Source organism: Octodon degus, unplaced genomic scaffold (assembly GCF_000260255.1).
Source record: "Octodon degus isolate 3935 unplaced genomic scaffold, OctDeg1.0 scaffold00051, whole genome shotgun sequence".
Taxonomy (NCBI): domain Eukaryota; kingdom Metazoa; phylum Chordata; class Mammalia; order Rodentia; family Octodontidae; genus Octodon; species Octodon degus.
This window is the reverse complement of record NW_004524627.1, coordinates 7,635,967-7,660,893: the sequence shown is the minus strand read 5'-3', so window position 1 is coordinate 7,660,893 and position 24,927 is coordinate 7,635,967. Positions and strand designations below refer to the sequence as shown.

The 24,927-nt window shown below is 37.2% G+C and overlaps 1 protein-coding gene across 1 annotated transcript in view; it reads left to right on the top strand.

Moving 5' to 3' along the window:
- The window catches only part of Adam18 (ADAM metallopeptidase domain 18), a 120,430-nt gene that overhangs the window by 48,804 nt on the left and 46,699 nt on the right, over window positions 1-24,927 (top strand). The window contains exons 10-13 of the mRNA XM_023717287.1: window positions 300-381; window positions 9,168-9,304; window positions 11,501-11,675; window positions 21,264-21,359. Coding sequence (XP_023573055.1) covers window positions 300-381; window positions 9,168-9,304; window positions 11,501-11,675; window positions 21,264-21,359 — 490 coding nt within the window. The remainder of the gene's footprint in view (window positions 1-299; window positions 382-9,167; window positions 9,305-11,500; window positions 11,676-21,263; window positions 21,360-24,927) is intronic.

Here is a 24,927-nt window from a genome sequence, read left to right as displayed (position 1 = left end):
TTGGTACAGGGTCTGGCTATGCAGCTCAGACTTGTAGTGATCCTCCTGTCTCAGCCCTGCCCCAACACCCAGCACTGGGATTACAGGGGCATGCCACAACGCCTAGTTTTGGTGGACTGCACCACGGTGTGGGCCCGCACAGCATGTGGTACTGTGGGTGAACCCCTGTCCTTGCGCTTGCTAGGCAGGTACTTAGACCACTGAGCTATCTCCCCAGCCCAGGAGATTTAATTTAATATATGGTTATAAAATGTTTTCAATAACTATATGAATAAAAAGTCTATAATATAATGCTGTAGTTACAGGAAACACCCTCAGTATATGGGAGCAACATTTCCGGGCAGAATATGCAACAAAAAATACAATGCAGGTATTGTGATGGTATGCATTTTTGTGTCATTCTTTATATTAGTAGTTTAATGTTGTATTTTATAAATACTAATATAAGCAAATAGCTCTTAACTACTGACCTTTTTTTTCTGTACTTGGAATCAAACTCAGGTTCTTGCCCTTGCTGGGCAGACACTTGTGCTACTGAGCTATATACCCGGCGTGGACTTTTCTGTATGTGATATTCATTATTACTTTATAATAAAACTATTAGAATTTTTAAAAAGTGTTAGAGAAGTACATATATCTCAAATGTAAGAAATACAATGCAAACATGAGTACACTCATAATACCAATTAGTCATTATGCTTACAAAACTCCCTGGATTTTTTTTAAGTAAATCAAACAATAGGGGAACAATGAATTTCAAGAAGTTGCAAGAATCATTAATTTATGATTGCTATTTCTTTATGCATTTTCAAGTGTATTTACCCGTATGTAATATATATTATATTTCTGTGCTCTTCTTATTTTATGAATTACTTTAAAATTATTTTTAAACATTCTTAGAGGTGTACATGTGGTCACATAATGAATGCAATACTTTTACAATCAAATTTATTTCTGACAAATAGCTCATTTATACTTACAAATACAGAAGCACTTTTTTGTGTTGCAAGACCAATACTGAAACAGCCCAGTCACTTGAATAATGTACACTCCTTAAGTCCTGCTCCAGTTTTTAAAAACTTGCTCTCCCAATCATAGAACTCTGTACCCATTTATCTTTGAAGTTTCATAGAAACATATAAGGAAGAGGAAAAATTATATCATGAAATTGTGCAGAACAATTTTTACTAAGTCAATGCATAGGTGTAACTACCACAAATATCAAGAAATCAAAAATCATCAATATTTACTTATTTATTTATTTATTTATTATTTTTCCTCCTCCCATCTGTTGCCTGTAACAGTGGCAATTACTATCCTGATAACTGTCCCCATTGATTAGTTTGACCCCTTCTTGACCTTTTATTACATCTGCCTGATTAGGTACAAGATTATGCATAGAAATCATCCAATTTTTATAACTCTGGGAATAACTTATTCATTGTTTTACTCTGTATCTCTCAAGAATATAGCCATAAAATTTCTTGAGTATTCAAGTTCAGGGTTTTCTACATTAGCGACCTAGTAGCCAATCACATCTATGCCCGCCTCCTGCACCTTTCCTCTATGACTTTACAACACACAGGCAATGTATTCTTTTTTCTTTTTCTTTAGTGTATTTAGTACAGGGTATACAGGGTCTCACTAGGTAGATTGGATTCATAGTGATTCTCCTGTTTTCTGCTTCCCAAGAAAACTGGGCTTACAGGTGCGCGCCACCACGCCCAGTCTCTATCGCCTTCTCAGAGTGCCCTGAGGGCAGGGCCCGCATGGCCTGCCAGAAGGCCTTGTGTTCTACTCTGTAATGTATCAAATACAAGACTAGCCCTAAGTTACCCTGATTCTTATAACATTTGGTTCTTCCTGAATTTAATAATTGCATCACATTTAGTTTGTCCAAATTCTCAAATTCTTCAGCAGCACATACACACATTCTTCAATTATTTATACTTTTCAACATTTTTTGGAAGTTCTTCTTTTCTATTTTGGAGGACTTATCTTTCTTACCACTCTATTTTAGACCGGATGGATATTGTACAATTTTTCATCCTGTCTCAAGTTGGAATATGTACATTTCTCTTTCATGGTTTGCTATTTTGATAGAAAACATGTTATAACTTATTGAGAAAGACTAACAAGAAACAAATTTTATGAGAGCTGTGTGATAGAAAATGAAATTAATTCTTTAAAAATTTCATTAATTTTAGTTTATAATATACCTTAAAAATTTAAAGTCTCCTTCATGGTCTTCTAGCATATCTTTGAAAATTGAAGGCTATTCTTATTTTTGTTCATGTATATATTGTTTGCTTGTTTTCTGTGTAGATATACTTAAGAAGCTTGTATCTGCTCTAGGTGTCTTTTGTCATTAAATATTCTGGATATAATATAGCCCCTTCTGTGTGATGGAGAATTAACTTCTTCCCTGAAAAAGTAACTGTGTTATGTATTTTTGTTTCTATTTTATCTCTCTAGTACTATGTTATTAACTTAGAAACCCGAAGGGTAAGAAAGGAGCAAAACAGAAGATAATTAAGAAATAGGAAGAACTTGGTTCGAATGGGATGGGGAACAAGGGAAGAACAAAGGGAGAATGGATTAACATGAGAGAGTGGAAGGAAAACAGTGGAAACAGCTTTTGTAAATGGAAAGAGGAAGAGGGCTAAGGGAAGGGGAGGGAAGTGGAAAAAATTAATTAAGATGTATGATGGATAGATACAAATTCCCTAGGATGAATGTGATCATTATGTATGGCCGATGTGTACTAACAAAAACTGAAAAAAATATATCAGACAGCTGTAGTTGCATAAATGTGTTTCTCTGTCCCCTATTTCAGGGGTGGTCAACCCCAGGGTCACAGGCACACACGGGTCAGGATGTGAAGATCTGTCTTCTGCTTGATCTAGCTTATTGGTGAAGATTTTCACTGAGATTTTAATGGACTTACTGAGCTTTTAATTTCCAAGCTTTCTGATTTTTTTCTTTTCAGAATCTCTCCTTTTGTTAAATGCATTCTCCTACCCTGAAGTTTCTTTCTTAATTAGTTCAGTTTTTTATTTATCTCCTCTTTGAATGCATTGATAAATTTTATATTCATTGTTTTGAATTATTTAGTATTTCCTTCTCTTTGATTAACCGTAGAATTAGTTACAGCGAAAGTAGAAGTATTAACTTTTGGAGGCATCATGTTGCCTAACTTTTTGTTTCTTATATTTATGTGTTGAGATTTGTGCATTTATTAGGTTGGATATATCTTGTACTTTTACATGAGGATCATTTTGGAGACAGTTATGTTTTGGTGATGTGTACTGATATCCTGGATTGTTGCGGGATGCTGAATGTATTTTCAAGTGTATTTCGTAATTCAGTTTCTCTGTTACTTTTTTGGTGGTGATAAGTATATTTTGACACAGTGCACTCTTTGTCAGAATTTGAGGGTCTCACAGCAGTGGGGTCCTTCTATTATCTCTGGGGCACACCTTCTCTGATTATCCCTCTAGTCTTGTCAAAAATGCGTTTTCTTTTTCTTTTTATTAAAATCATTTATTTACTTATGTGTTTGGCATGGGGTCTTGGTGACTGGCATGGCCTGCGGTACTGGGGATCAAACCTGGGTCCTTGCATTTGCCAGGCAAGTGCTTAGAAAGCTGAGCTATCTCCCCAGCCTCAGGAATGCTTATTCTGGAGGAGTGTAGGAATGGACTTTGCTGAACTCCTTGTGGGTGTGGGGTCCACAGTCCTTGCATAATTCTTCTCTCTGCTCTTGCCATCTCTATGGATGTCCAGGAGCAGGACTTTGGGGCTCCCCTCACTGGACCTGGTTATTGATTGGGAGTTTTAACACCCCTAGTTTTGAAAGAAAGTTGAGTGGGACAGAGGATGCATGTGCCAAGATCTGCTGCTTCCTATCTGTACTCAGAGTGAACCGCAGTCACTCAGTGTCTAACCGAAGTACTTAATGTGTTGTCCTGAGTCCCTAATACCATATAGAAAGGTGTAGGGAGTAACAGTACCAACATTTAAACAGCAGCAATCTGAGTAGGCCACTGGGATTGAGCAGAAATTAAAACTACAGAATCCACAATCCTAATAAGAACAACAGGAAGAGTAAGTCCAGCAATCATGAGCTAAACTGTTTTATAAGATTATAAAAATATAGTTAAAAGTAAAGAAAATAGAATGAGGGAAGCAAAAGATACAAAGTGACAAGAAAAGTAGAAATTAAAGCCCCCCCTCACCAAATGGAGATTTTTAGCTCAGTGTCAGAGCGTCCTTATCTTTGAACCCCAGTACCACACACACACGCACATGCAATGCCAAAAACAAAATAGAGAAGAATAAAGAAATGAAGTTGAAAGTAACAACAAAAGAGAGTAAATAAAATAATTTGACTTAATAGGAATAGCAAAAGAATAACAAAAACTATTAAAAGAAAAAAATATATGTCTATGCATGTATATACACATACATACATACCTACAGAGGAAATCAGCTAACAGAATCTTGGTTTTTTTAAAAATGTATTTGGTACAGGATCTCATTACACATTTCAGACTCCTAGTGATTTTCCTATTTTCAGCCTCCTCAGTGCTGGGATTACAGATGTGCGCCCCCATGCCCAGTCTTGGTGGCCGGCTCAGTGAGCCTGGGGATGGGCCCAGCATGGCATGTGGTACCAGGGATAGAACTCTGGTCCCTGTGTTTGCCTAAGTAGGCATTTAGTCTGCTGAGTTATCTCACTGGCACTAGCTAACAGAATCTTCATAAAGAATGGAAGTACTATCTCCCTTGGGGAGGTCAAACATATGAAGGGGGATGGGACCTCATACCTGTGCCCATCTGCACTGCTTGCCCTGCCTTCTTAGGCTGTGCGCCCTCAGGGAGGGCATAGTTGGGGGCTCTCCTGTGCAGATTGCTGCAGGCCTGGAATTAGAACCTGATGGCCGTGACTGTCAGCTCTCTATTCTTTAATACAAGGTTTCTTGGATGTGAAGTCTCTTGGTGGGAGGCTGCAGTGGACTGAAGAATTCCATGCACTGTCAAGGTCATGCTGTGCTGAGCTCTGGGCCTCTGTGCCCCTGAGACACCCACTCAGAAGGCACACTTCCCTGTGCCCTGGATGAGGAGTACTCAGGCCCCACACCATGCACTACCCACTACCCCATCCTCCTGCCCAATCTTGTGTCTGCTCAGTATCCAGAGCAGGAGTCTCTAGTCTCAAAGACGGGGGGAGCTCTACCCTCCCAACATTTCATCTAGACTCTCACGTGTTCTTCAGTGGACCTGTTTCAGCCACTTCAGCCAGAACCATACTTGGTGTTAGGTGGGGGCAGCATGACATTCTCCGTAGCAATTTCTTGGGGAAGGGAAAGCAGAGAGACTTGCGCTTGCTGAGCAGGCCTCTCTGGACAGCTTCTTGCCCTGAACGAGGCTTGAACACTGTGAAAGCAACTCTCACAGTCCTAGAACTCCAGGCTTGTCTAGCATTTTGGTGACTCCTTAATCCCAGCATTTATCAGGCTGAGGCAGGAGGATCAGGAGTTTGATGCTAGCATAGACAGTCTAAGACCAGCCTGGAATAAATGGTGAGACCCTGGCAAAGTAACAGTGCAGTGAGCTGAGGAACTCCCAGTAAAAAGCAAGCTTCTGTAGGTGGGAAGCAGTGGCCTCTTCCCACTCACCGCCAGTGGTCACACATGCAAGGGCATCTGAGAGGCAGGCATCGTGGCAGGATTCCTCACGTTGACTGCTGGGCCTTGGCCTTCTTGTCTGCTCCTCAGACTTGCTAGGTCAACAGCAGCTGGTCTTTGGCATAGCAGCTGTCTCCCCACCAGTCCTACCATTAGTTATTTAAATAAGTTTCCCTACCTGCCCATTCTCCTTTGGTACTCCATAGAATGCATATTGGTTCATGTGCTCACTTCCGTAAGTCCTGTAGGTTTCTCTTTTTTTTTCTTCTTTTTTTATTTTTTATTTCTGTGTGTGTGTGTGTGTGTGTGTGTGTGTGTGTGTGTGTGTGTGTGTGGCCAGCTCAGCCCACCAGGGGGGCTGGCTGGCATGTGGTGCTGGGGGATTGAACCGCGGTCCCTGTGCTTTGCTAAGCTTGTTCTAAGTAGGTGCTTTAGACCACTGACCCATCTCACCAGCCCCACCTGTAGGTTTCTCTTGATTTTCTCCTTTTATTCTTCCAACTGGAGAATTTCCAGTGACATATTTTCAAACTGTTTCTTCAGTTTGGTTGAAAATACTACTGAAACTATTGAATTTTCGAAATCAGTCATTCTGCTCTTTGGCTCCAGCATTTCTGTTTGGTTCTTTAACAATCCCTATTTCTTTATAAACTGCAAAATACATTTTATGCATATATTGTGTCCTTGATCTTGTTAGCTTCACTTCTTATGAAAAACCTTGAGTGTTTATTTTGAACTCTTTGTCAAGAAGTTTAGGACTCTATGTCCTTTGGTCCTTACTCACTGGAGACTTGCTGGTTTTCTTTGCTGATGTCATATTTACCTATTTTTTGTGGTCTGCTCTGCCTTGCACGGGTTATTCCACATATGAAGCAGTGGTCACCCATTCAGTGTTGATGGACTTGCTGCAGCAGAGAAAACCTTCACCTGGGGCCTGGGTAGAGATTCTAGAGAACTCACTGACCATTCTTGTTTGCATGTGCTCCTCTCAGCTTGTGTCTCCTGTCCATCTACCCAGTGGAATGCTCCCTCTATTTTCCTATAACTGTTGCACCAAGAAGCCAGGACATGAGCGTGTGCTCTCCTGACCGAGCAGCCTCTGTAGTGTGCACTTTCCCTAGATTCTGGAGGTCAGAGCAGAGATGTGCATGCCATCTGTCAGGGGTGCTTGGGCTGTCTGTAGGGCACACAGTCTGGCAGGGCCTGTGAGCCTGCTAACTGACAGATAGGGCATGGTTGGCTGTTGGGGTCCATGTGCCATTACTTAGATCTCCTGCCCATTTTCTTTGCTCTTGGCTTTCCCTGGGTGGTCTATAGAGTTCTGGATATTTCCTTCATGTTGAGGGTGAGGTGAGATAGAGGGAGGCCTCCCAGGAGGACTGGGAAACAAGAGTGGCCTTTTGCTTTTCCTTCCCTTCACGAAGAAATAAGCCCAAAGGTCTCTGACCCTGGACAGCACTGGGAGAGGCAGTGAAAGTGGATGGAAACTGCCTTTCTTTTGCTTTTCAATGGAAAAGTCTTTTACTATTCTGGGGACTTTTTTTCTAGCAGGTTTTTGAAACTCTTAGCTGGACTCTGGATCTGAAACAAAAGTCTTATCATCTAGAGATGGTTGTACAATTGCTGTTCTAGGGGAGGACAAGAGTTTGGTTCTCTTTATTAAGCCACCTTGCTTGCTGGTGTCAGCCTTCAATATTTTTATTGTTTTATCAGTTTTGTTATTGTTTTAATTTATCTGGTTTGTATTCATGACAGCAATTTTATATCAAGAATAGCAAACTCTTCTCACCATTCACATCTTGAGTCTTTAGCTAAGTTATGGATCTTTCTTGATATTTTTCTTTCTGTTGACCTGGCAGCCCTCTCTTCATATTCATATTTTATATTTTCCAGTCCAGAAGTAGGACAATTTTTCCACAGATGTCCTCTAATAATTATGCTACGCCAATTCCAACTGCTCCCATGATATATGTCACAAATCTGTGCTCTCTACAATTATTTTCCTTTGAGCATGGCCCTGCAACACCTTTTTCTTCTAGTCCTTCAGTGTCACCGAGTACTGTTGCTCTTTTCTGATCAGAACCAACCTCTTTGCTGTGTGAAATAGAGTTCAGGTTCATGCTACCAATGCTAAGCATCTATAGACTTTGTATATTCACTTATTTACTCCTCTGTTTCTCTCTTCAAACAAGTACACACACACACACACACACACACACACACACACAGACACACATCATGGGTACTTTGACTGTAAAGTCTGCAGTGATGGCCTCTTTCAATATTTATACTTTAACTAAAATACTATTTTATTTTAATGGGGGATTCCTGTGCTGCATCACATTATCTGGGGAATTTATTTTCAATTTTCTGAAGATAGAAATTCAAGACTGTGTCTTTTCTTACCTGGAATTGATGGTTTGTTACCTGATGTCCCCAAACCAGACGGTCACCCCAAATACCATCACTCATGTCCTCATCTGGCTTTAAACTCCTTTCAAATTCTATTGTAGAAACTTTAAATTCAGTTGTCAGATGATAATAGGAAAGGGCACCTCTCAGCTAATTTTCCGATATTGTTAGATTTCTTCTGTATTTTTAGTCACACACACACTTTTAGGTATGTATACTTAAATTTTAATTAATATAGAAAATTAGAAATAGTTTAAATTTCTTCCATAGCAATGAAAGATGAGTAAAAGATCATTAGTTATTAAATAACTAATTAAAATTAAATAATACAAAACACAGTGATACTCCATATTAGTCTAATATTTTTCAATGACTTCTTCAAGTGTCTGTCATGGTTCACCTGTATCCCTAGTTTCTGTCCTGTCCTCTTTCATTTCCTCCAGCAGCCCTTCAGCTGGTCCCCATTCTTTTATGCCACCACACACACATTGTTGCATCATTTCCTAAACTTACTATTGCAGACTAAATGGAAGGGCAACAAAGACATTTTTCTAAGTGCTTTATCTAAATTGCCTTACCTTTTATATGCCTCCATAAAATACTTTATTACACCACATTATTTTGTTCCTGACATTGTAAATAGTATATTTACATATAATAAATTGATAGTGGATTCTTGTTTATCTGTCCTTTTCTAAAGTCCATTTTTTCATACATGCTACTATATTCGTCTGATCTCTATAAGTGTTTGACACATGAGTGTACTAAAATCGTATTTGTAGTTAGATTAGTTGAAATAATTATGCTTTACTTTGATTATTTCAGAAATAGGATGTGTTTGAATTTATATATAGTCAATTTTAAATTAAGACTGTAATAATTTGATAACTTTTGACACTGGTTCTACATTATATTACTTAATGAGTAAATTAATATACATATCAATAACATATAAAATTAAATCTGCATAAAATGTTCACTATAAAAAGTATTAGAATATAGAAATGATTACTTTCCATTTGTTTTCTTCTTATGTACTGATTTTCCTTTGCATTTTTACTTTAGCTTCCAGATGGCATAAGTTTGGAAGGATTTTCAGTTATGATCGCACAACTTCTTGGCCTTAATATTGGATTAACATACGATGACACTCATGCTTGTTCTTGTCCAAGAGCTACGTGCGTAATGAGTCATGAAGCAGCGTAAGAATTTTTCTGAATTAATTTCACATGTAGTTTTAGGAGGTTTTACCAAGATGTGGCGAATTTCAAAAATCTTTTATTTTCCTCAGTATATCACGAGTTGGAAAGTTATATGACACATGAAGAGACATTGTACAAAACTTTTTCTATGTGAAACAAGTCTTCAAAGTGATAGACCATCTTATTAAGAACTTTTGCTCAAGATAACTATATGGATATATTTATTTATTTATTTTTAATCTTTCATTTATTTATTTATTTGGTACTGGGTCTAGCTACACAGCTCAGACCCATTGTGATGCTCCTGTCTCAGCCCTAGGATTACAGGTGTGTTCCACCGTGCCTGCTTTCGGTGGCTGGCTCAGTGCCTAGGCCTGGCATGGCATATGGGGATCGAACCTGGGTCCTTGCACTTGCCAGGCAGACACTTAGACCACTGGGCTATATTCCCAGGCCTATATGAATATATTTGAACCTTGTAAAAACTATGTAATATTGAGAAACTATATGATGCTATTGCTATATTTTGTTGTAGACTTTGTTGCTGGGTACAAAGTTGACTAGCATAATCCTTAAAATATAACATTGTCCTGGCACATTTGACCAGTGACTTGAGGGAAAAGACAAGGAGGAAGGGATTGGAAGAGGGGAAAAAAGTCCTTAATTTTCACATGTTATGATAGTCCTCCTGGAAGAGTCAATATATAACAAGGCAACAATAATATAAAAGTTCATTAGGGTGGATGAATCTAGAAAAACCAGTAATGTGTGCACACTAGCACTAAGCAAATGAGATGAGTTAATTTACAATTATAAATTTTCAGTATAGGTTTATAAACTTAGCATAATTCTGAAAATATTCATCCTGTTTTTAAAAGAAAATTGACATTCTATGGGAAGTGTAGAGGTATACAGTCTGATTACTGGAGGCATAGAAACAAAGCAGACTTCTTGTGATGGGAAGCTGAGAGCAAAGAATGTAAAGCCTTTGATAGGAGGGGTAAAGCAATTGTCCTGGAGACCGGAAAGTGGAAATGATTTAGGATAAGATTGTCAAGCATTATGAAAATGCACTTAGCACTTGTGATGACAAACTCAACATCATGGCTTTGATAACAAACTCAATATCATTTGCTTTGATGTCTTCAATTTCAGCTTCCAAGTTACATATCCAAAGCAAAAGAGAATTAAGGTTTTGCCAAGGTAATGCCCATAGCATGCAGAAAAAGGGCTGTAGTGGAATCTGTTTTCTCCAGAAATGAGCACATTTCAATTTTTTCCTTCCACACATTTGGAACTATGTGTGAGAACTCAGTGTATTTTGCCCACCTTATTTTGATTATCTGCAGGCCACTACGAAAGTACTTCCCATACAAAGTGAATCAGTTAACGTTCTGTTCAGGTGCCTCATGTCTATTACAGTTACATATATTTAGGTGTCAATTATGTAGTTGTGCGCACAAGACTGTTCATTAACAACTGGCCAGGCAAATATACCAGTAGTCCCATAGGAGAACTCCACTAGGTGACCTTAGTTTGTGTGAATGCAAACACTAACTACTGTGAACTGTGACATTTTCACAATGACCAATGCCTTTCTCAGAATGCACTGCATTGTTAAGTGCTGCATGGTCATAATATCTTCTCCATCCATCCACAGCAGGCTTGTGTTCTCAGCCATCTGCTGTTCCAAATAACAGTACCACAGATAAGGAAAGTTTTACAGAAAAGAGCTTTATATAGACTCACAGTTCTGGTTCAAGTTCTAAAGGACTCATTTGTAGATGACCTTCATGCTGGCCACAGCAGTCCTGAGGCCACCAAGGTGCCATGTGAGAAGAGAAAGTGAGAGCTGTGCCCCCTCGAATCTTTCTCATTCTTTGACAGTATCCAGCCACGGTGGCTGCGCTCTGCTGAGTAGCTGACTTTGTCACCTCTTAAGAGCTCCACTTCAAATAAGACTAAATTTCTAGTCTATGCATTCCATAAGGTACAAAAAAGAAATCATTGCAGTCCATCAGAAATGCATTTTCTGGAAAATGTTAAAGTTAATATTAAAATTTTAGTTAATTTAATCTACTAAAGTCTAAATTTTGTTTTGCTTAAGCCGTGTTGTGGCTCTTATGACTTATATATGGAACAGTGTTTAGATATTTTTAAAAGTATATTTATCTGAGGAATATTATTGCATTTCAGGAGTTCCAGTGGTATCAAGATATTTAGTAACTGTAGCCTGAACGACTATAGGCATTTTGCTTCAGAAAGCTGTTTTCACAACTTTTCAAATTTGCAACTTGTTTATCCAAATCAATCAGTGTGTGGCAATGGGATTTTGGAATCTGATGAAGAATGTGACTGTGGTAATAAAGGAGTAAGTGATGAATAAAGAAATCTGAGCACAATTTTACAATTCTAATAAGACATTAGAATTTCAGAATTCTAATGAGCCACCAATGCAATAGTATGTGCAACTACTGAAACCTGAAAATGAGCACGAGTTTCAGGACTCGCTGCCCACACCTCTTGACTTGAGAAGATCAACGTGGCCTGAAGTCTTGGGTTGCATAGCTACTACAAATCACCCCCAAGAATACCTATTGAGTACATAGGCTAAATCAATGTTTTTCAGCCATGATTCAATTTATAACTCATTTGGTCTCATTTTGTGTATTGTGTACATGCATCTCTGCTAATGTTCTTCCAAATTTTTCCCTGACCCTTGCAACACTTTTCGCCATCACAATGGTTTTCTTCAATCATCACACACATTCCTGTATTACAAAGTTTTGGATGATCAAAAAGCTTTTTCAATTTTCTCGTTTCCAAATATAGATGTTCAAACAAATTTGTAACAGTATTGACAGGAAAGACCGCATATTTAGTTTATTATAAATATCATTGCTGTATAATACTTAATAGCTCCCTTCTATTTAAAGAAAATAGCTTCATGATTTACCATAAAGAGTGATCCCATTCTTGTGGAGAATATTTACTAGTGCACAATATATCTTAATTCTTTTTTTCCTATCCTCTTCCCCTCTCTTCTGCTCTTCTTCCTATATCAATTTACAAAGCTCTGTTTCCTTTTTTCTTTCCATTCTCTCTTATTTTTAAATTTTTTTACGTTTCTTTCCTTTTCTTTTCCTTGTTTTCCCTTCCTCATTTGAAATGTTCAGTCTTCTTTTTTATATCTATCTTCTGATTTTTTTCTTATATTTTAGGTATTAAACCTGTGTGTCTAATGTATTCCACTTAAGATTATGGTATTGGAATGTATATTCATTTATAAAAAAATGTCTTATTTATTCTTTGTGGCTGAGTAGTATGCCATTGTATACAAAACCACATTTTTTTATCCATTTGCCTGTTGATGGGCATATGGGCTGTTTTCAAGTTTGAACTATTATAAATTGTGCTTCTGTAAACAAAGATATGCAGTTATCACTGTGTATGATGCTTTTGTCTCTTTCAGGAAGATATCTAGAAGCAGAATGGGAAGGTGAAATGAAACTTGTATGTCTTAATAACATTTGCCATTGCTGAGACAAAATGCCCGACACCCAAAATTAAAGGAAAAGTTTATTTGGCTAGTAGATTGTAAAGGTCTTAGTACATAATTGCCTCATTTGAAGGTAGGGTGGCAGGCAGAGGGCCAGAAAATAGCAAAGTATTGAGGTGGTAGTTTCCTGCCTTCACTTTTCACCCAGGCTCTAAGCTTTTCCTGGTGGTGCCACCCCACATGGGCCGGGGTCCCTGTAATGCCAACATCACACCATTATGCTGCACTCACACCCCCTAAATCCACCATCCTTTGTGTAGAAAACCCAAAAATTCCTTTTAGAACTAATAAACAAATTCAGCAAGGTGGTAGAATACAAAATCAACACAAAAGTCAATATTGTTCCTGGATATCAATAATAAAGCAGAAAAAAGTATTAGGAAAACAATATTATCTATAATAGCATCAGGAAATGTTAAATGATTAGAAATTAACCTAACAAAGGAAATGAAAGACCTCTATAACAAAAACTATAGTACTCTGAAGCAAGAGACCCAGGAGGCCATCAGAAAATAAAAGACAAGGATGGGGAGATAGTTTGGCGGTCTTAAGGTGCCTGCCTGGCAAGTGCAAGGGCCCAGGCTCAATTCCTAATACCAAATGTCATGCTGGCTCAGTGCCAAACATGCTACCAAAACTGAGCATGGTGGAGCACACCTGTAATCCCAGTGCTGGGGAGGCTGAGACAGGAGGATCACTGAGTCTGAGCTCCATAGCAAGACCCTATACCAAATAAACACATAAATTAAAAAAAAAAGATTTAAAAAAAGAAAGAAAGAAAATAAAAGACACAGATCTAGGAAAACAGGAGCATAAGCCCCTGCCTGGCAAGAGGAAGGTCTTGAGTTTGATCCCCAGTACAAAACAAAACAACTAAACCAAACCAACCAACCAAACAAAAACCCCCAAAACACCTTTGGCCCTATATAAGCAGAACCAAAATTGTCAAAATGTCCATAGTTCAAAATTGGAGATAGACATTTAATGCAATACCAATTAAATTACCAATGATATTCCTCACAGAATGAGAAAAAGAAATCTTAAAATTCATATTGAGCAAGACCAAAAATAGCAAAAGCAGTGCTGGGTAGCAGCATGAAATCACGCAGCCTTGTAACCCCAGATGTCACATTATATAACAAAGTTACAGTGGTAAATGTCGCATGGTACTGGCTCAGAAAATAGACATGTGGGTTCTTGGAACAGAAGAGAGGAGGCAGAACCAACCCCAGCCATGTTCAGCCATCTGATCTTTGACAAAGGGATCCAAAGCACCTGCTGGAGGAAAGACAGCCTCTTTAACCAATGGTGCTGAGAAACTTGGTGTCCATGTGCAGGAGACTAAATCTAGATTCTTACCTCTCACCAAGTACTAAATGAAAATGAAAATGGATTAAAGACTTACATATTAAAAAATAAAAAATTAGCCTACTGGAAGAAAAAATCAACACAACTCTTAAAAACACAAGATAGGCAAGGAATATCTGAACAGAGTCCTAATTACATAAGAAATAAGAATCAACAAATAGAATTATATAAAATTAAAAAGCTTCTGAGTAGCCAAAGTTGTCACTGACTGAGTGAAGAGACAATCTACAGAGAAGGAAAACTTTTACCAGCCCCTCCTGAGATAGAAGACTAATACTTAGGATACATGAAGAAGTAAAAAATTAGACACCCCCAATAAAAGATCCAGTCAAAAACTGGTCAACTGGACTAAAGAGATATTTGTCAGAAGACAAAGTACAAGGGACCAATATACATAAAAAAGTTCAACATCCCTGGCCATTACAGAAATGCCAATAAAACAACACCGAGGTCTCTTACTGTAGAAATAATGGCTAATACCAAAAAGCCAAGTATTAACAATTGTTGCCAAGGACTGAGGGAAAGAGGAATCCTTCTCTACTGCTGTTGGGGATGTGAACTAGTAAAACACCATGAAAATTACTGTGGATCATGAGGCAAGATGTCACAGCAACAGAGAAAGAAGCCCTCCGGGGGCTGCCCTCCAAATGCTGGAATACGGCAGACTCAGGCAGCAACTGAAGCGTGCTTGGAGCCCGTGGAAAGGCAGAAGAGAGAAACTTTAATGAAAAAGGAGGCAGCAAGCGTCATCTTCTCCCTGAGATGAGAAACACTGAATGAAGTGGAGGTTCAAACCTGCAGACACATGCCCAGAGCCAGTAATGACCCAGGCCTCCACGGAGAGATGCAGCAGCGGAGGGGAACAGCAGACGTGTCACGAAGGACTGCGCCAGCTGCTGGCGAGTAAGGAGGATTCAGCTGTCCTACGTGAGAGGGTGATTTTGGCTGGGACACATCCTGGAGAATGACCCAGAGAGCTTAGAATTCAGACTGGTTTCAGGCTTCACCTAGCGGCTCCCAGCTGGGCTCTGGCCCATGGAAGGTGTGCTGATGGCTGCAAGCCACCAGAGGGCGCAGGCTTGCTGTCCTTTGGGTAAATGAATACAGACTGGGACGTTGCCTACAAAACATTGTTTACAAGTGACAACAGAGACAAACCTAGATGTGTACTTTGGTTATGTGTTTTTTTGGTTTGTTTGTTCTTGTTTTAACCTCTGACTTTTTTGAACTTTTACTTTTTTTCATTTTCATTTGCTTTTTCTTTCTTTTCTTTGTCCTTCATTGTTTGAAGCTGTGTTAATGTGAGTTTGAGCATGGTATCTAGCCTCTTTGTGGTTGTGGTTCTGTTCAGTTCTTCTTTTTATCTCTTCCTTTTCTCCCTCCAGTCTCCTATACCAGTTTCTCCAAGTTAACCTGATTCCCTTTGTCCTCCAGCCTGCTAACCTCTTCCTCCTTTCTCCCTTCTCTATTTTCTCTCTAACTCATTTTAAATTTTAACTCCTGCAGGTGCAATTGACATACTAAGGACTTGTATACAATTTTCTGGTTTGTTTCAGCCTTTTTTATATAAGCACAAATGTAGTTCATATGGTTAAAGGTGGCAAATTTGGTTACTTTGGTTTGTAATTTTCTAAGCTGTGCTTTATATTATTCATATTAGTATAACTATAAACAAAAGTGACATAATTGTTTAAACAGCTGTTACAAATATTACTCTTGGAATTAAACTAAAACAAAAAGAAAGGAAGAAAAAATATGAGGAGACACTTAAACAAGACAATCCCGAATATCACCAAAGGCAAACTCAGGAAGCAATGAGGGAAAACAATTTGAAAACCACCCATCTGTCTTTCTGAAGTGGTAACAACAAAGTGATAGAATGAGACTCTAGAAAAAAAAATCATAAGTAATTGTTTAGATAACTTCAGAGATAGTACCCACAATGAAAATGGTGCTTAGTGATTCTAGAGAAGATACAGACAAGAAAACACATGAGCCAAAAAAAACTATGGAAACCAGGAAGACTCAGCATAGGAAAGAAATGGAATCCATAAGGCAGATTCAGGCAGATTAACGCAGATACTTAGAATGAAAATTCTATTGGAATATTTGCAGCAGATTAAGTCAATGTGAGGACAGGATCTCAGATATAGAAGGCAGGCTTACATTTAGTGACCATGAAAAGATTTCCAAACACCAGCAAGAGACCATGAAAAAATCAGTACAATAGCTGCTAGATGAAGCAAAGAAGAATAAACTAAGGTTAATTGGAATTGATGCAAAAGCACACAACAGCACATGTGAAATTGAAAAATTATGCCCAGACCTCATGGCAGAAAGCTTCCCTAGAAGAGAAAAACCTTGACATACAGATAATTGAGGCATGTAGAACTCAAGCCAGGTATGACCAAACAATCAAACTGATCATGACCTCTATAGCAAGGCAACACACTGTAGACAAGATCCCAGAAATTCAGCACAAGAATAGAATACTAACAGCTGTTAGGAAAAAGAAGAAAATCACCCATAAAGGAAAGTCCATCAGAATCACAGCTGATTTCTTAACACAAACCCTCATGTAAAGGAGAGCTTGGAGGGAGACATTTCAAGCTCTAGAGGAAAACAAACTTCAGCCCAGATTTATGTGCCTTGCAAAACTTATTTCAGAACTGATGAAGAAAGAAGTTAACTCCATGGTAAAAAACAGCTGAGGACATTTGTGACCACAGAACCAGCACTCCCAAATACTTTGAAGTATGTTCTAGAAAGAGAAAATAAGAACTATAACCCAATACGCCTCAACAGAAGGAATTCACCAGGCAAGACAAACAAGAAAATGGAGGGAAGAAAAAAAAGAGGAGAAGCTATCAACAGGAAAATAAAATGACAAGGATAAATCAATATATATTAGTTGTAACCATCAATGTTAATGGCCTCAACTCACCAATCAAAGGACACAGACTGGCAGAATGCATCAAGAAGCACGATCCCAGAATATGCTGCATACAAGAAACACATTCAAAAAGAAATTCATAGACTGAAAGTCAGAGGATGGATAGCAATACCCCATGTGACAGGAACTCAGAAAAAAGCAGGGGTAGCTATTTGCAGACAAAGTGAATTTTAAGTTAAGACTGATTAAGAGAGATAAAGAAGATCACTACATCCTTGTAAGTGGAAAAATCCAAGAGGAAGAGATACCAATCTTAAATTCATATGCAACAAATACCAGTGCATCAAGCTATATAAAACAAGTATCAATGGGCATTACAAATCAAATAAGCATTGCTATAATTGTATTGAGGATTTCAATAACTTACTGTCACAAAAAGATAGATCAGCTAGACAGAATTCAACAATAGAAATAATAATAGGACCAAAATAATAGAATCAAACCAAACTTTTAAACTAATGGGCTTAGTAAATGTCTTCAGAGTGTTACACTACAGCATGAAAATACACATTCTCCTCAGCTGCACACAGGACCTTCTCCCAAACAGACCACATACTAAGCCATAGGACATACTTGAGTAAATGCAAAAGAATTGAAATTATCACACATATATTATCAGACCGTCGTGCAATGAAATTGGAGATCAAGGGCAAAAGAAACCACAAGAACTTCATAATCCCATGAAAATTAAGCAGCACCTTCTTGAACAACCAATGGTCACAGATAAAATTAAAGAAGAAATTAGACAGTTTATACAATTAAATGACAATAACAATACAACAAGCCAGTACTTCTCTACTATACAAAATGATAAATTTGAGTAATTTTGGGGAAAAGAATGCACCTTAACATCATAATGTCAAGTGAAATAAATGAAAAACACAAGTTTAGACATTGTGGGTTTCTGTTATGTAAGAAATCTAAAGTATAAAGGGTAAAATATAAGACTATAGAAAACAGAAAAATATGTCACATGTTTCATATACATATGCTAACTCCCCATGATTAATGTGATCTTTATATGCTACAAGTATGTACTAACAGAAATAGTACTTTAAAAACAAATCAATAGTTTTTACTTCTTTCAGAGTTTATCAAACCACGCCAGGTGCTACTATAAGGTATTGTGGGAAATAGGCACTCAGAAAATGATTTTGAAAATAAATCTTTTGCTGGCTAGATCATAAGATGTACTTTCTGCTAGTTTGGGGACATTTGAATAGATGCCATTCAGAAATGAAGCTATAGATTCCTCTTAGTTTCCTGGCCATGAAGTGGCCCCCGTGAAGGAGGAAAGCAGCCTCATGCTGCCTGAAGGCCTCAGAGCCTGCTCCTGACATGGACACTACAAGATGATGCTTCATCTCCAGAAGCTCTGATCTGGTCTTGCTTCATTGCCTCTAGAGCACTAATTTGTGTCAAATGTAAGGATCACCCAAGTGAGAAGATAGCTTAGTTGTAGATAAAGGGCTATTTTTAAACTTGTGGGATTTTCATATTGTGCATGGGTGAGAGTATGGAGAAGATGCTGGGGTGGATGATAAGGTCACTGACTCTAAGTTGTTATTTTTGGATGAAGGACGTTTGCTGGTGGATAAGGATTTCAAAACTTGGGAAGCAAATCTAGAGCCAGTCTTAAGGGACTGTTGAATGTGTACTTGAATATAGGAATCAATCTGGCCTACATTAAGTTAGGTAAAGATCCCAGATTGACCTTGAAAGTCCTCTAAGGAAATGGTCAAAGTTCTAAACAGTAGCCTCCTGTGGAATCACAAAATTGTTGAAAATCTCAGCTGATCTCTTCTATTCGCTAGGGTCCTACACTGGACAGATCATGAAGATGATCTCTCTTCTATGTCACTAAGATCCTTGGATTCCAGAGCAGCAGAGGGCAAGTGGGAGCATTTAATATGTGTATTCAGAAGAGAGGCACAAATGGTGGCTAGTAGTGTTGCCCTGTGTGGATTAATACTTGTGGCTGAAGAAGATCTGGATAGGCCACCATGATGTTGTTTGATATTTCATGTGTAATTAAAAGTTTAAAAAGATGGATGCAGGACTGGTGCCATCTGCTACCAATGGAAGATCATAATCCGCTGTCAAATTTCTCAGAGTCTCAGCTTTTTGTTTACATGGAAGACAAAATCTTATTATGCTCCAGCAAAGATGAAAAGTAGTATTTCTTCAATCATTCCATCTTCCATGAATTGCCCTCTTCCCTTTTCTAGAACAATTCAAAAAATATACAGATCATCACAGGTGAATTGGATACAAATCTGAGCTCAGAGGGTATGCATAAGAGGGCCCCAAACATCACCCCATTTCCAGTAGCAGAATAGAGAGCCCAGGAAATTCCTGAAGTCTTAAAAAAATCCATCTGACAGCACGTTGCATGGATTTATTATCTTCCCTTGTTGTCATTTCACAAGTCCTTTAATGGCAGCTTGGAGTAGTGTGCTATGACCTCAGTAGGCCTTCATAATGGCCCCATAACCTGTATAGTAAAAGCACTAAGATGGTAAAGGTCAAGTGGAAACACATGGAATCACCAGGCTAGAAATCAAGACTAATATGTCTTGAATGAAAAATAAAAGGAGAAATTAGTGAATAATTTGAACCACATAAAAGTGAAATGAAATGACAACCAAGGCGTCACAAAAATATTGTATGAAGAATCTGTGCTATCAATTGTGATGTCAGGGGCCCCTGACACCATCATGGTCAGCAAAGATTATGTATCCAATCATCTTGCACATAAATGTAGATGCCTTATTTTATTTTTCATTTTTTAAATTTTGGATTGAAATCTTTATCACTTCCTAACCATGTGCACATTCATGTTCTTATATGCAGAAATAGAATTAATACTACCACATTTTTATGATTATCCTGAGAATTTAAGGAGATAATGTAGCTATTAACATTTATGAGGGGGCTGGGGAGATGGCTCCGTGGAATAAGTGCTTCTCTGGCGAGAGCAAGGGCCTGAGTTCAATCCCTGGTTCTGCAAAAAAAAAAAAAAAAAAATTATGAGATGAAAAATTTATTCATTCAAATATATACCCACAAAAATAAGAAATGCAAATATGTGCTTACTCAAATAAAATAATTATATTCTACTTTTAAAAATAACAACTCAGAGATCTGCCTAATTCTCAGCATGCTGTATCATTCATGTTTGGTTCTTACCAAAAGCCTTCTTAAAATCCTTGTAAAACTGGTTGTTCTCACTTTTAAAATTAATTTTATTGAGAAACAAATAGCAATGAGACAGTTTCAAAACCAGTTAGTAGGACAATTTCAATAATTAATACATTGCATATTATTTTCATAGTGGTTATTCATAGCACAAGATACAGACATGATATCCTGTCCAAACACTTTTAGTACAAATCTTTCTTCTCATTGAATTAAGAGAAAGTAGCTATATATCTGTCTTAACTCTTTTGTATATACAGATACAAAATGGTCCTTCATTTATATTCCTTTTTTTGTTTAGTTTTGTCCGAAATGGGTATTCCATTGCCATTCAAATATTGTAGATGTGTGAATTCAGCAAAATATTCAAATATAGTCCAGCAGTCCATAATAATAGTGGGTTATCATAGGTGATTTAGAAAGTAAACCAATGACTAGAGTAGCCACTACTAGCACTATTAAAGGAACAGAAGACACAGGACTATACATTGTATTTCATTATACTTCTTATATTCATGTTTCTTCATAATCATAAAAATTAAAAAGCAAATGCCTAACAAGACAATTTAAGAATGTGCATGTTCCTCATGGAAACCTGTATTTTTCCCTTGAGATATATTTCCATATTAGTACTTTTTAAACTTATTTCCTAATATTTTATCTAGTATTACTAACAAGCTGCTCATTTACATGCTATTCCCTTTGATTTCACAGTTATATACACCTTTGAATATTCTAAAAACAATAAGATAGTAAACCTTAAATAAATATGTTCTTATGAAATAAATTGAAGTTAGTATTAAGTTTAATTTAGGATCAAGAAATATGACCCCATAAGTGCTTGAACTGAACTATTATAATTTCTTCTTTTGATATTTTAGGAATGTCAATTTAAAAATTGCTGTGATTATAAAACATGCAAACTGAAAGGCTCAGTAGAATGTGGCTCTGGACCATGCTGCACAACAACATGTGAGGTAAGTTGTCAACATTCACGAAAAGAAAACTGAACACAGTCAGTAGAAGGCTGAATTGGCTGAATCAGTGCGGAACCAATACAAAAAGAATGAAGAAACAATTAAATGAGATAAAGTGCAGAATGTATCAGCAAATACAGGTATATACGGAATGTTGCCATGAAATAAAGAAGGCATCTCAAATCGGTACTGATTATGCTATAGTGTTGAAATCACCAAGTGTAACATCTTCTAAGTTATTTTTGTTGGTGATATAGAATAGTGAAGTTCATTTGTGGAACTTAGTTCATGCATATAACATATCTTGTTCATTATCAGTCACACAACATTACTCTTACTTTTCCTCCCCCTTTGAGCCCTTTCCTCACCTAGTTTTTGGTCATCTTTATTGTATTTGTGTATTTACTTATGTTGGTCTCTGATATAAGATAAAACTTGTGATATTAAATTTTATATGTCTAGTTTATTTCACTGAAAATGTCTGTCCAGTGCCTTCAATTTTTCCTATGAGTGACACAATTTCATTCTTCTTTATGGCCAAATGGTATCCTATTGTGTATATTTTTCCTTTTCAATATTTTTTTCTTAGTCATATTTGTTATACAGATTAATGATTTCCATTTTGGCAGGCATGTATGTGCACATAACCTATTTTGATAGTTTTCATCTCCTTCTCCTTCTACATTGTACATACATAACATATTTCATTAGTTGACACTAATAAACCAAAAATACTTATATTCAAATAAAGCATAAGTGAAAAAAATGATCATGAAGAAATGGTACCATCAATTGCTAATAAAGCATGCAATGTGTATTATATGCAAAAAGTCACACATTCATAAGTGAATGTTAAATTAGACACATGATAGAAACAAAAATATTGCTTGGAATCGTTTCAGAAAGATTGTATGCTGTACAAAAATTAGCAAATGTGGGCTAAGTATACTAATATAATGTACCATGTAATATCTCCAATATAATAAAGTTGGACAGGAAACCAAGGTTCGTAATATAAAATTTTGATTCCACTTCTGGAAAAATCCTCTATCTCATGTAGTTTTCCCAATTTTACCTTCACAGTCTAATTTAATACAGTACGATTTTGTTAGCAAGGCTTCTTGTGGGTTGTAACTGAAATTCTCCAGCTTTCAGCTATATCATAATCAAGAGTAAGTCAATCCATCACCTTGCGAAAGTCTCCCCCTCTACCTTTTTCTTCTCACCCCTCTACCAACAAGTCCTGTTTTCAGTCTGTATGATTTTGCTGTCATAAAAGCATCACGTAAATTGAATCATATAATAGGTTTAAGTATATGAATTAAGCAAAAGGCATTTTAGATTAATTCATGTTGTAGTACTTAGCAGCTTATTCCTTGTTCACTGCTAGATAGTACTGGAAGTATTGTAACTACCTGCCATGCTTTATTATTCTACTCTCCAGTTGAGAGATGCTAGGGTCATTTTCAGTTTGTGGTAGTATCTTAGTTACTTTTTCATGGTTGAACCATGGTACTGGTAATCAGAAATTAATGGAGGAGATTAATTTTAGCTCACAGTGTATAGAGGGTTAAGCCCATGGTCAACTGGCGCCAAGGCCATTCAGCACGGCAGAGAGATAATGGCACATGACAAATGGTCCAAGGCATGGCGGGGAGGAAGCAGCACAGCCTCCTTCTACTTTGCCTTTTTATTTTGTACAGGCTACAAGCCTATTGATTGCTGCCACCCACACCCAAGTTGGGGCTGCCCTCTTCAGTAAATCCATCACTTACATCCAGAACTGTGCTAAACCAATCAATAGCCTAATCCAGTGTCACAAACCCTTAATCCTATATCACATCTGTAATCCAGTCATCTTCCAAAAGCTCCACCTATGAGCACATGAAACCTTGGAAGAACTTTTAGATATAATCCATAATAAGGAATGAAAATGTACCTACTATAAACAATATTCATCAATAGATTGTGTCTCAGTGTGGTGTTTCTTAGTGCAATAGTTTGAACAGGGGCTACTGGATGATACAGAAAATGAATATGAAAATTGGAGAATTATTTTTCAAGGTAACTGTACTATCTTTAATTCCTACCACCTACTTATGAAATTTACAATGGATTGCAAATTAAATTTTTTCATGTAGTGAATAGATCTTATAAGAGAACCCTAAAATATAAAAGAAGAGCAAAATAAAAGACAATATGGTATAGGGAGATATATCTTTTTCAAGTGGAAGGGGTTTAAGAGATGGAAAAAAGAGAGAAGAGGAGGAAAAAGTGGTTAAAAACAAGTGAAATATATTTTGTATATGTACCACCTCTCCACAAGAAATGTAATCATTATGCAAGGCACACACATATGCTCATAAAAATAAAAAAACTAGAAAAAACACTCCTACATACTGTAATAACAAAGTACATTGCTACTGTTCTTGCTCTAAGTAATTTTTTTTAATATTTTGCACTAAGGAAAACAAGAAAAATTATACACACAGTTATTTATCACATTCATATGTCTCTTTATTTCATTCTGTTTGCTATTTTATTTCCCATACCTGAAAACTTTCCTTTATTCTCTTTTGTAATTTAGGTAAACCTGAAATGAGTTCTTATAGTTATTATTTATCCAGGACAGTCTTTATTTCTTGCTCTTAAAATATATACTTCCAGAAAACTGGCTCTCTACATGCCAAGGACTAAAACCATACCCATGTCTACCACCATGCCCTAAACTCAAGTCAAAATGGATCAAAGATCTAAATATTAAAACAGAAACACTAAATCTCCTGGAAAAGAAAGTAGGTAGAAATGTTGAAGACATAGGTGCAGGCTTAGAGCTCATGGGCAAGCCCCAGACCTCAGGGGAAATCCTTCAAAGGATCAGCAAGCAGAATCTCATCTGACCAAAAAGATGCTGCACATGAGAAGAAACACAACAGAGTGAAAGGCAAACAACAGAGTGAGACATTTGTTTTTTTTTTTTTTTTTTTTCCCAATTGTCCCTCAGACAAAGGATTTCTATCTTGAACATACAAAGAACTGAAAAAAAAAAAAACAAAAAACCGGATCCTACAAATTCAAAGACCCAATCCACAAATGGGCATTTGAGATAAATACACACTTCACAGATGAAGAAACATAAATGGCAAATAAATATGTGAGAAATACTCAACATCATTGGCCATCTTAGAGATGTAAATATTACATCTCACTCCAGAACAAATGACTATAATAAAAAATACAACCAATACCAAATAGTGGAGGGGCAGTGGGGGAAAAGGATCCCTTGTCCACTGTTGGTGGGAGTGCAGACTTTTGCAACCACTGTGAAAACAAGTGTTCAGATTACTCAGAAGGCTAGAGTTAGAGATCCTATTTGGACTATCTCTTCTCCTGCGTATCTTCCCAGAAGAATTGAAATATGCCATTGTGATATATGTGTAGTCATGTTTATAGTGGCACAGTCTGTCACAGATAAATCTTGGAAACAAGACAAATGACTAGTGACCATGGAATGTATAAAAAATATGGGGCTTGGGGCCGGGAAGATGGCTCAGTAGAATAAGCACTT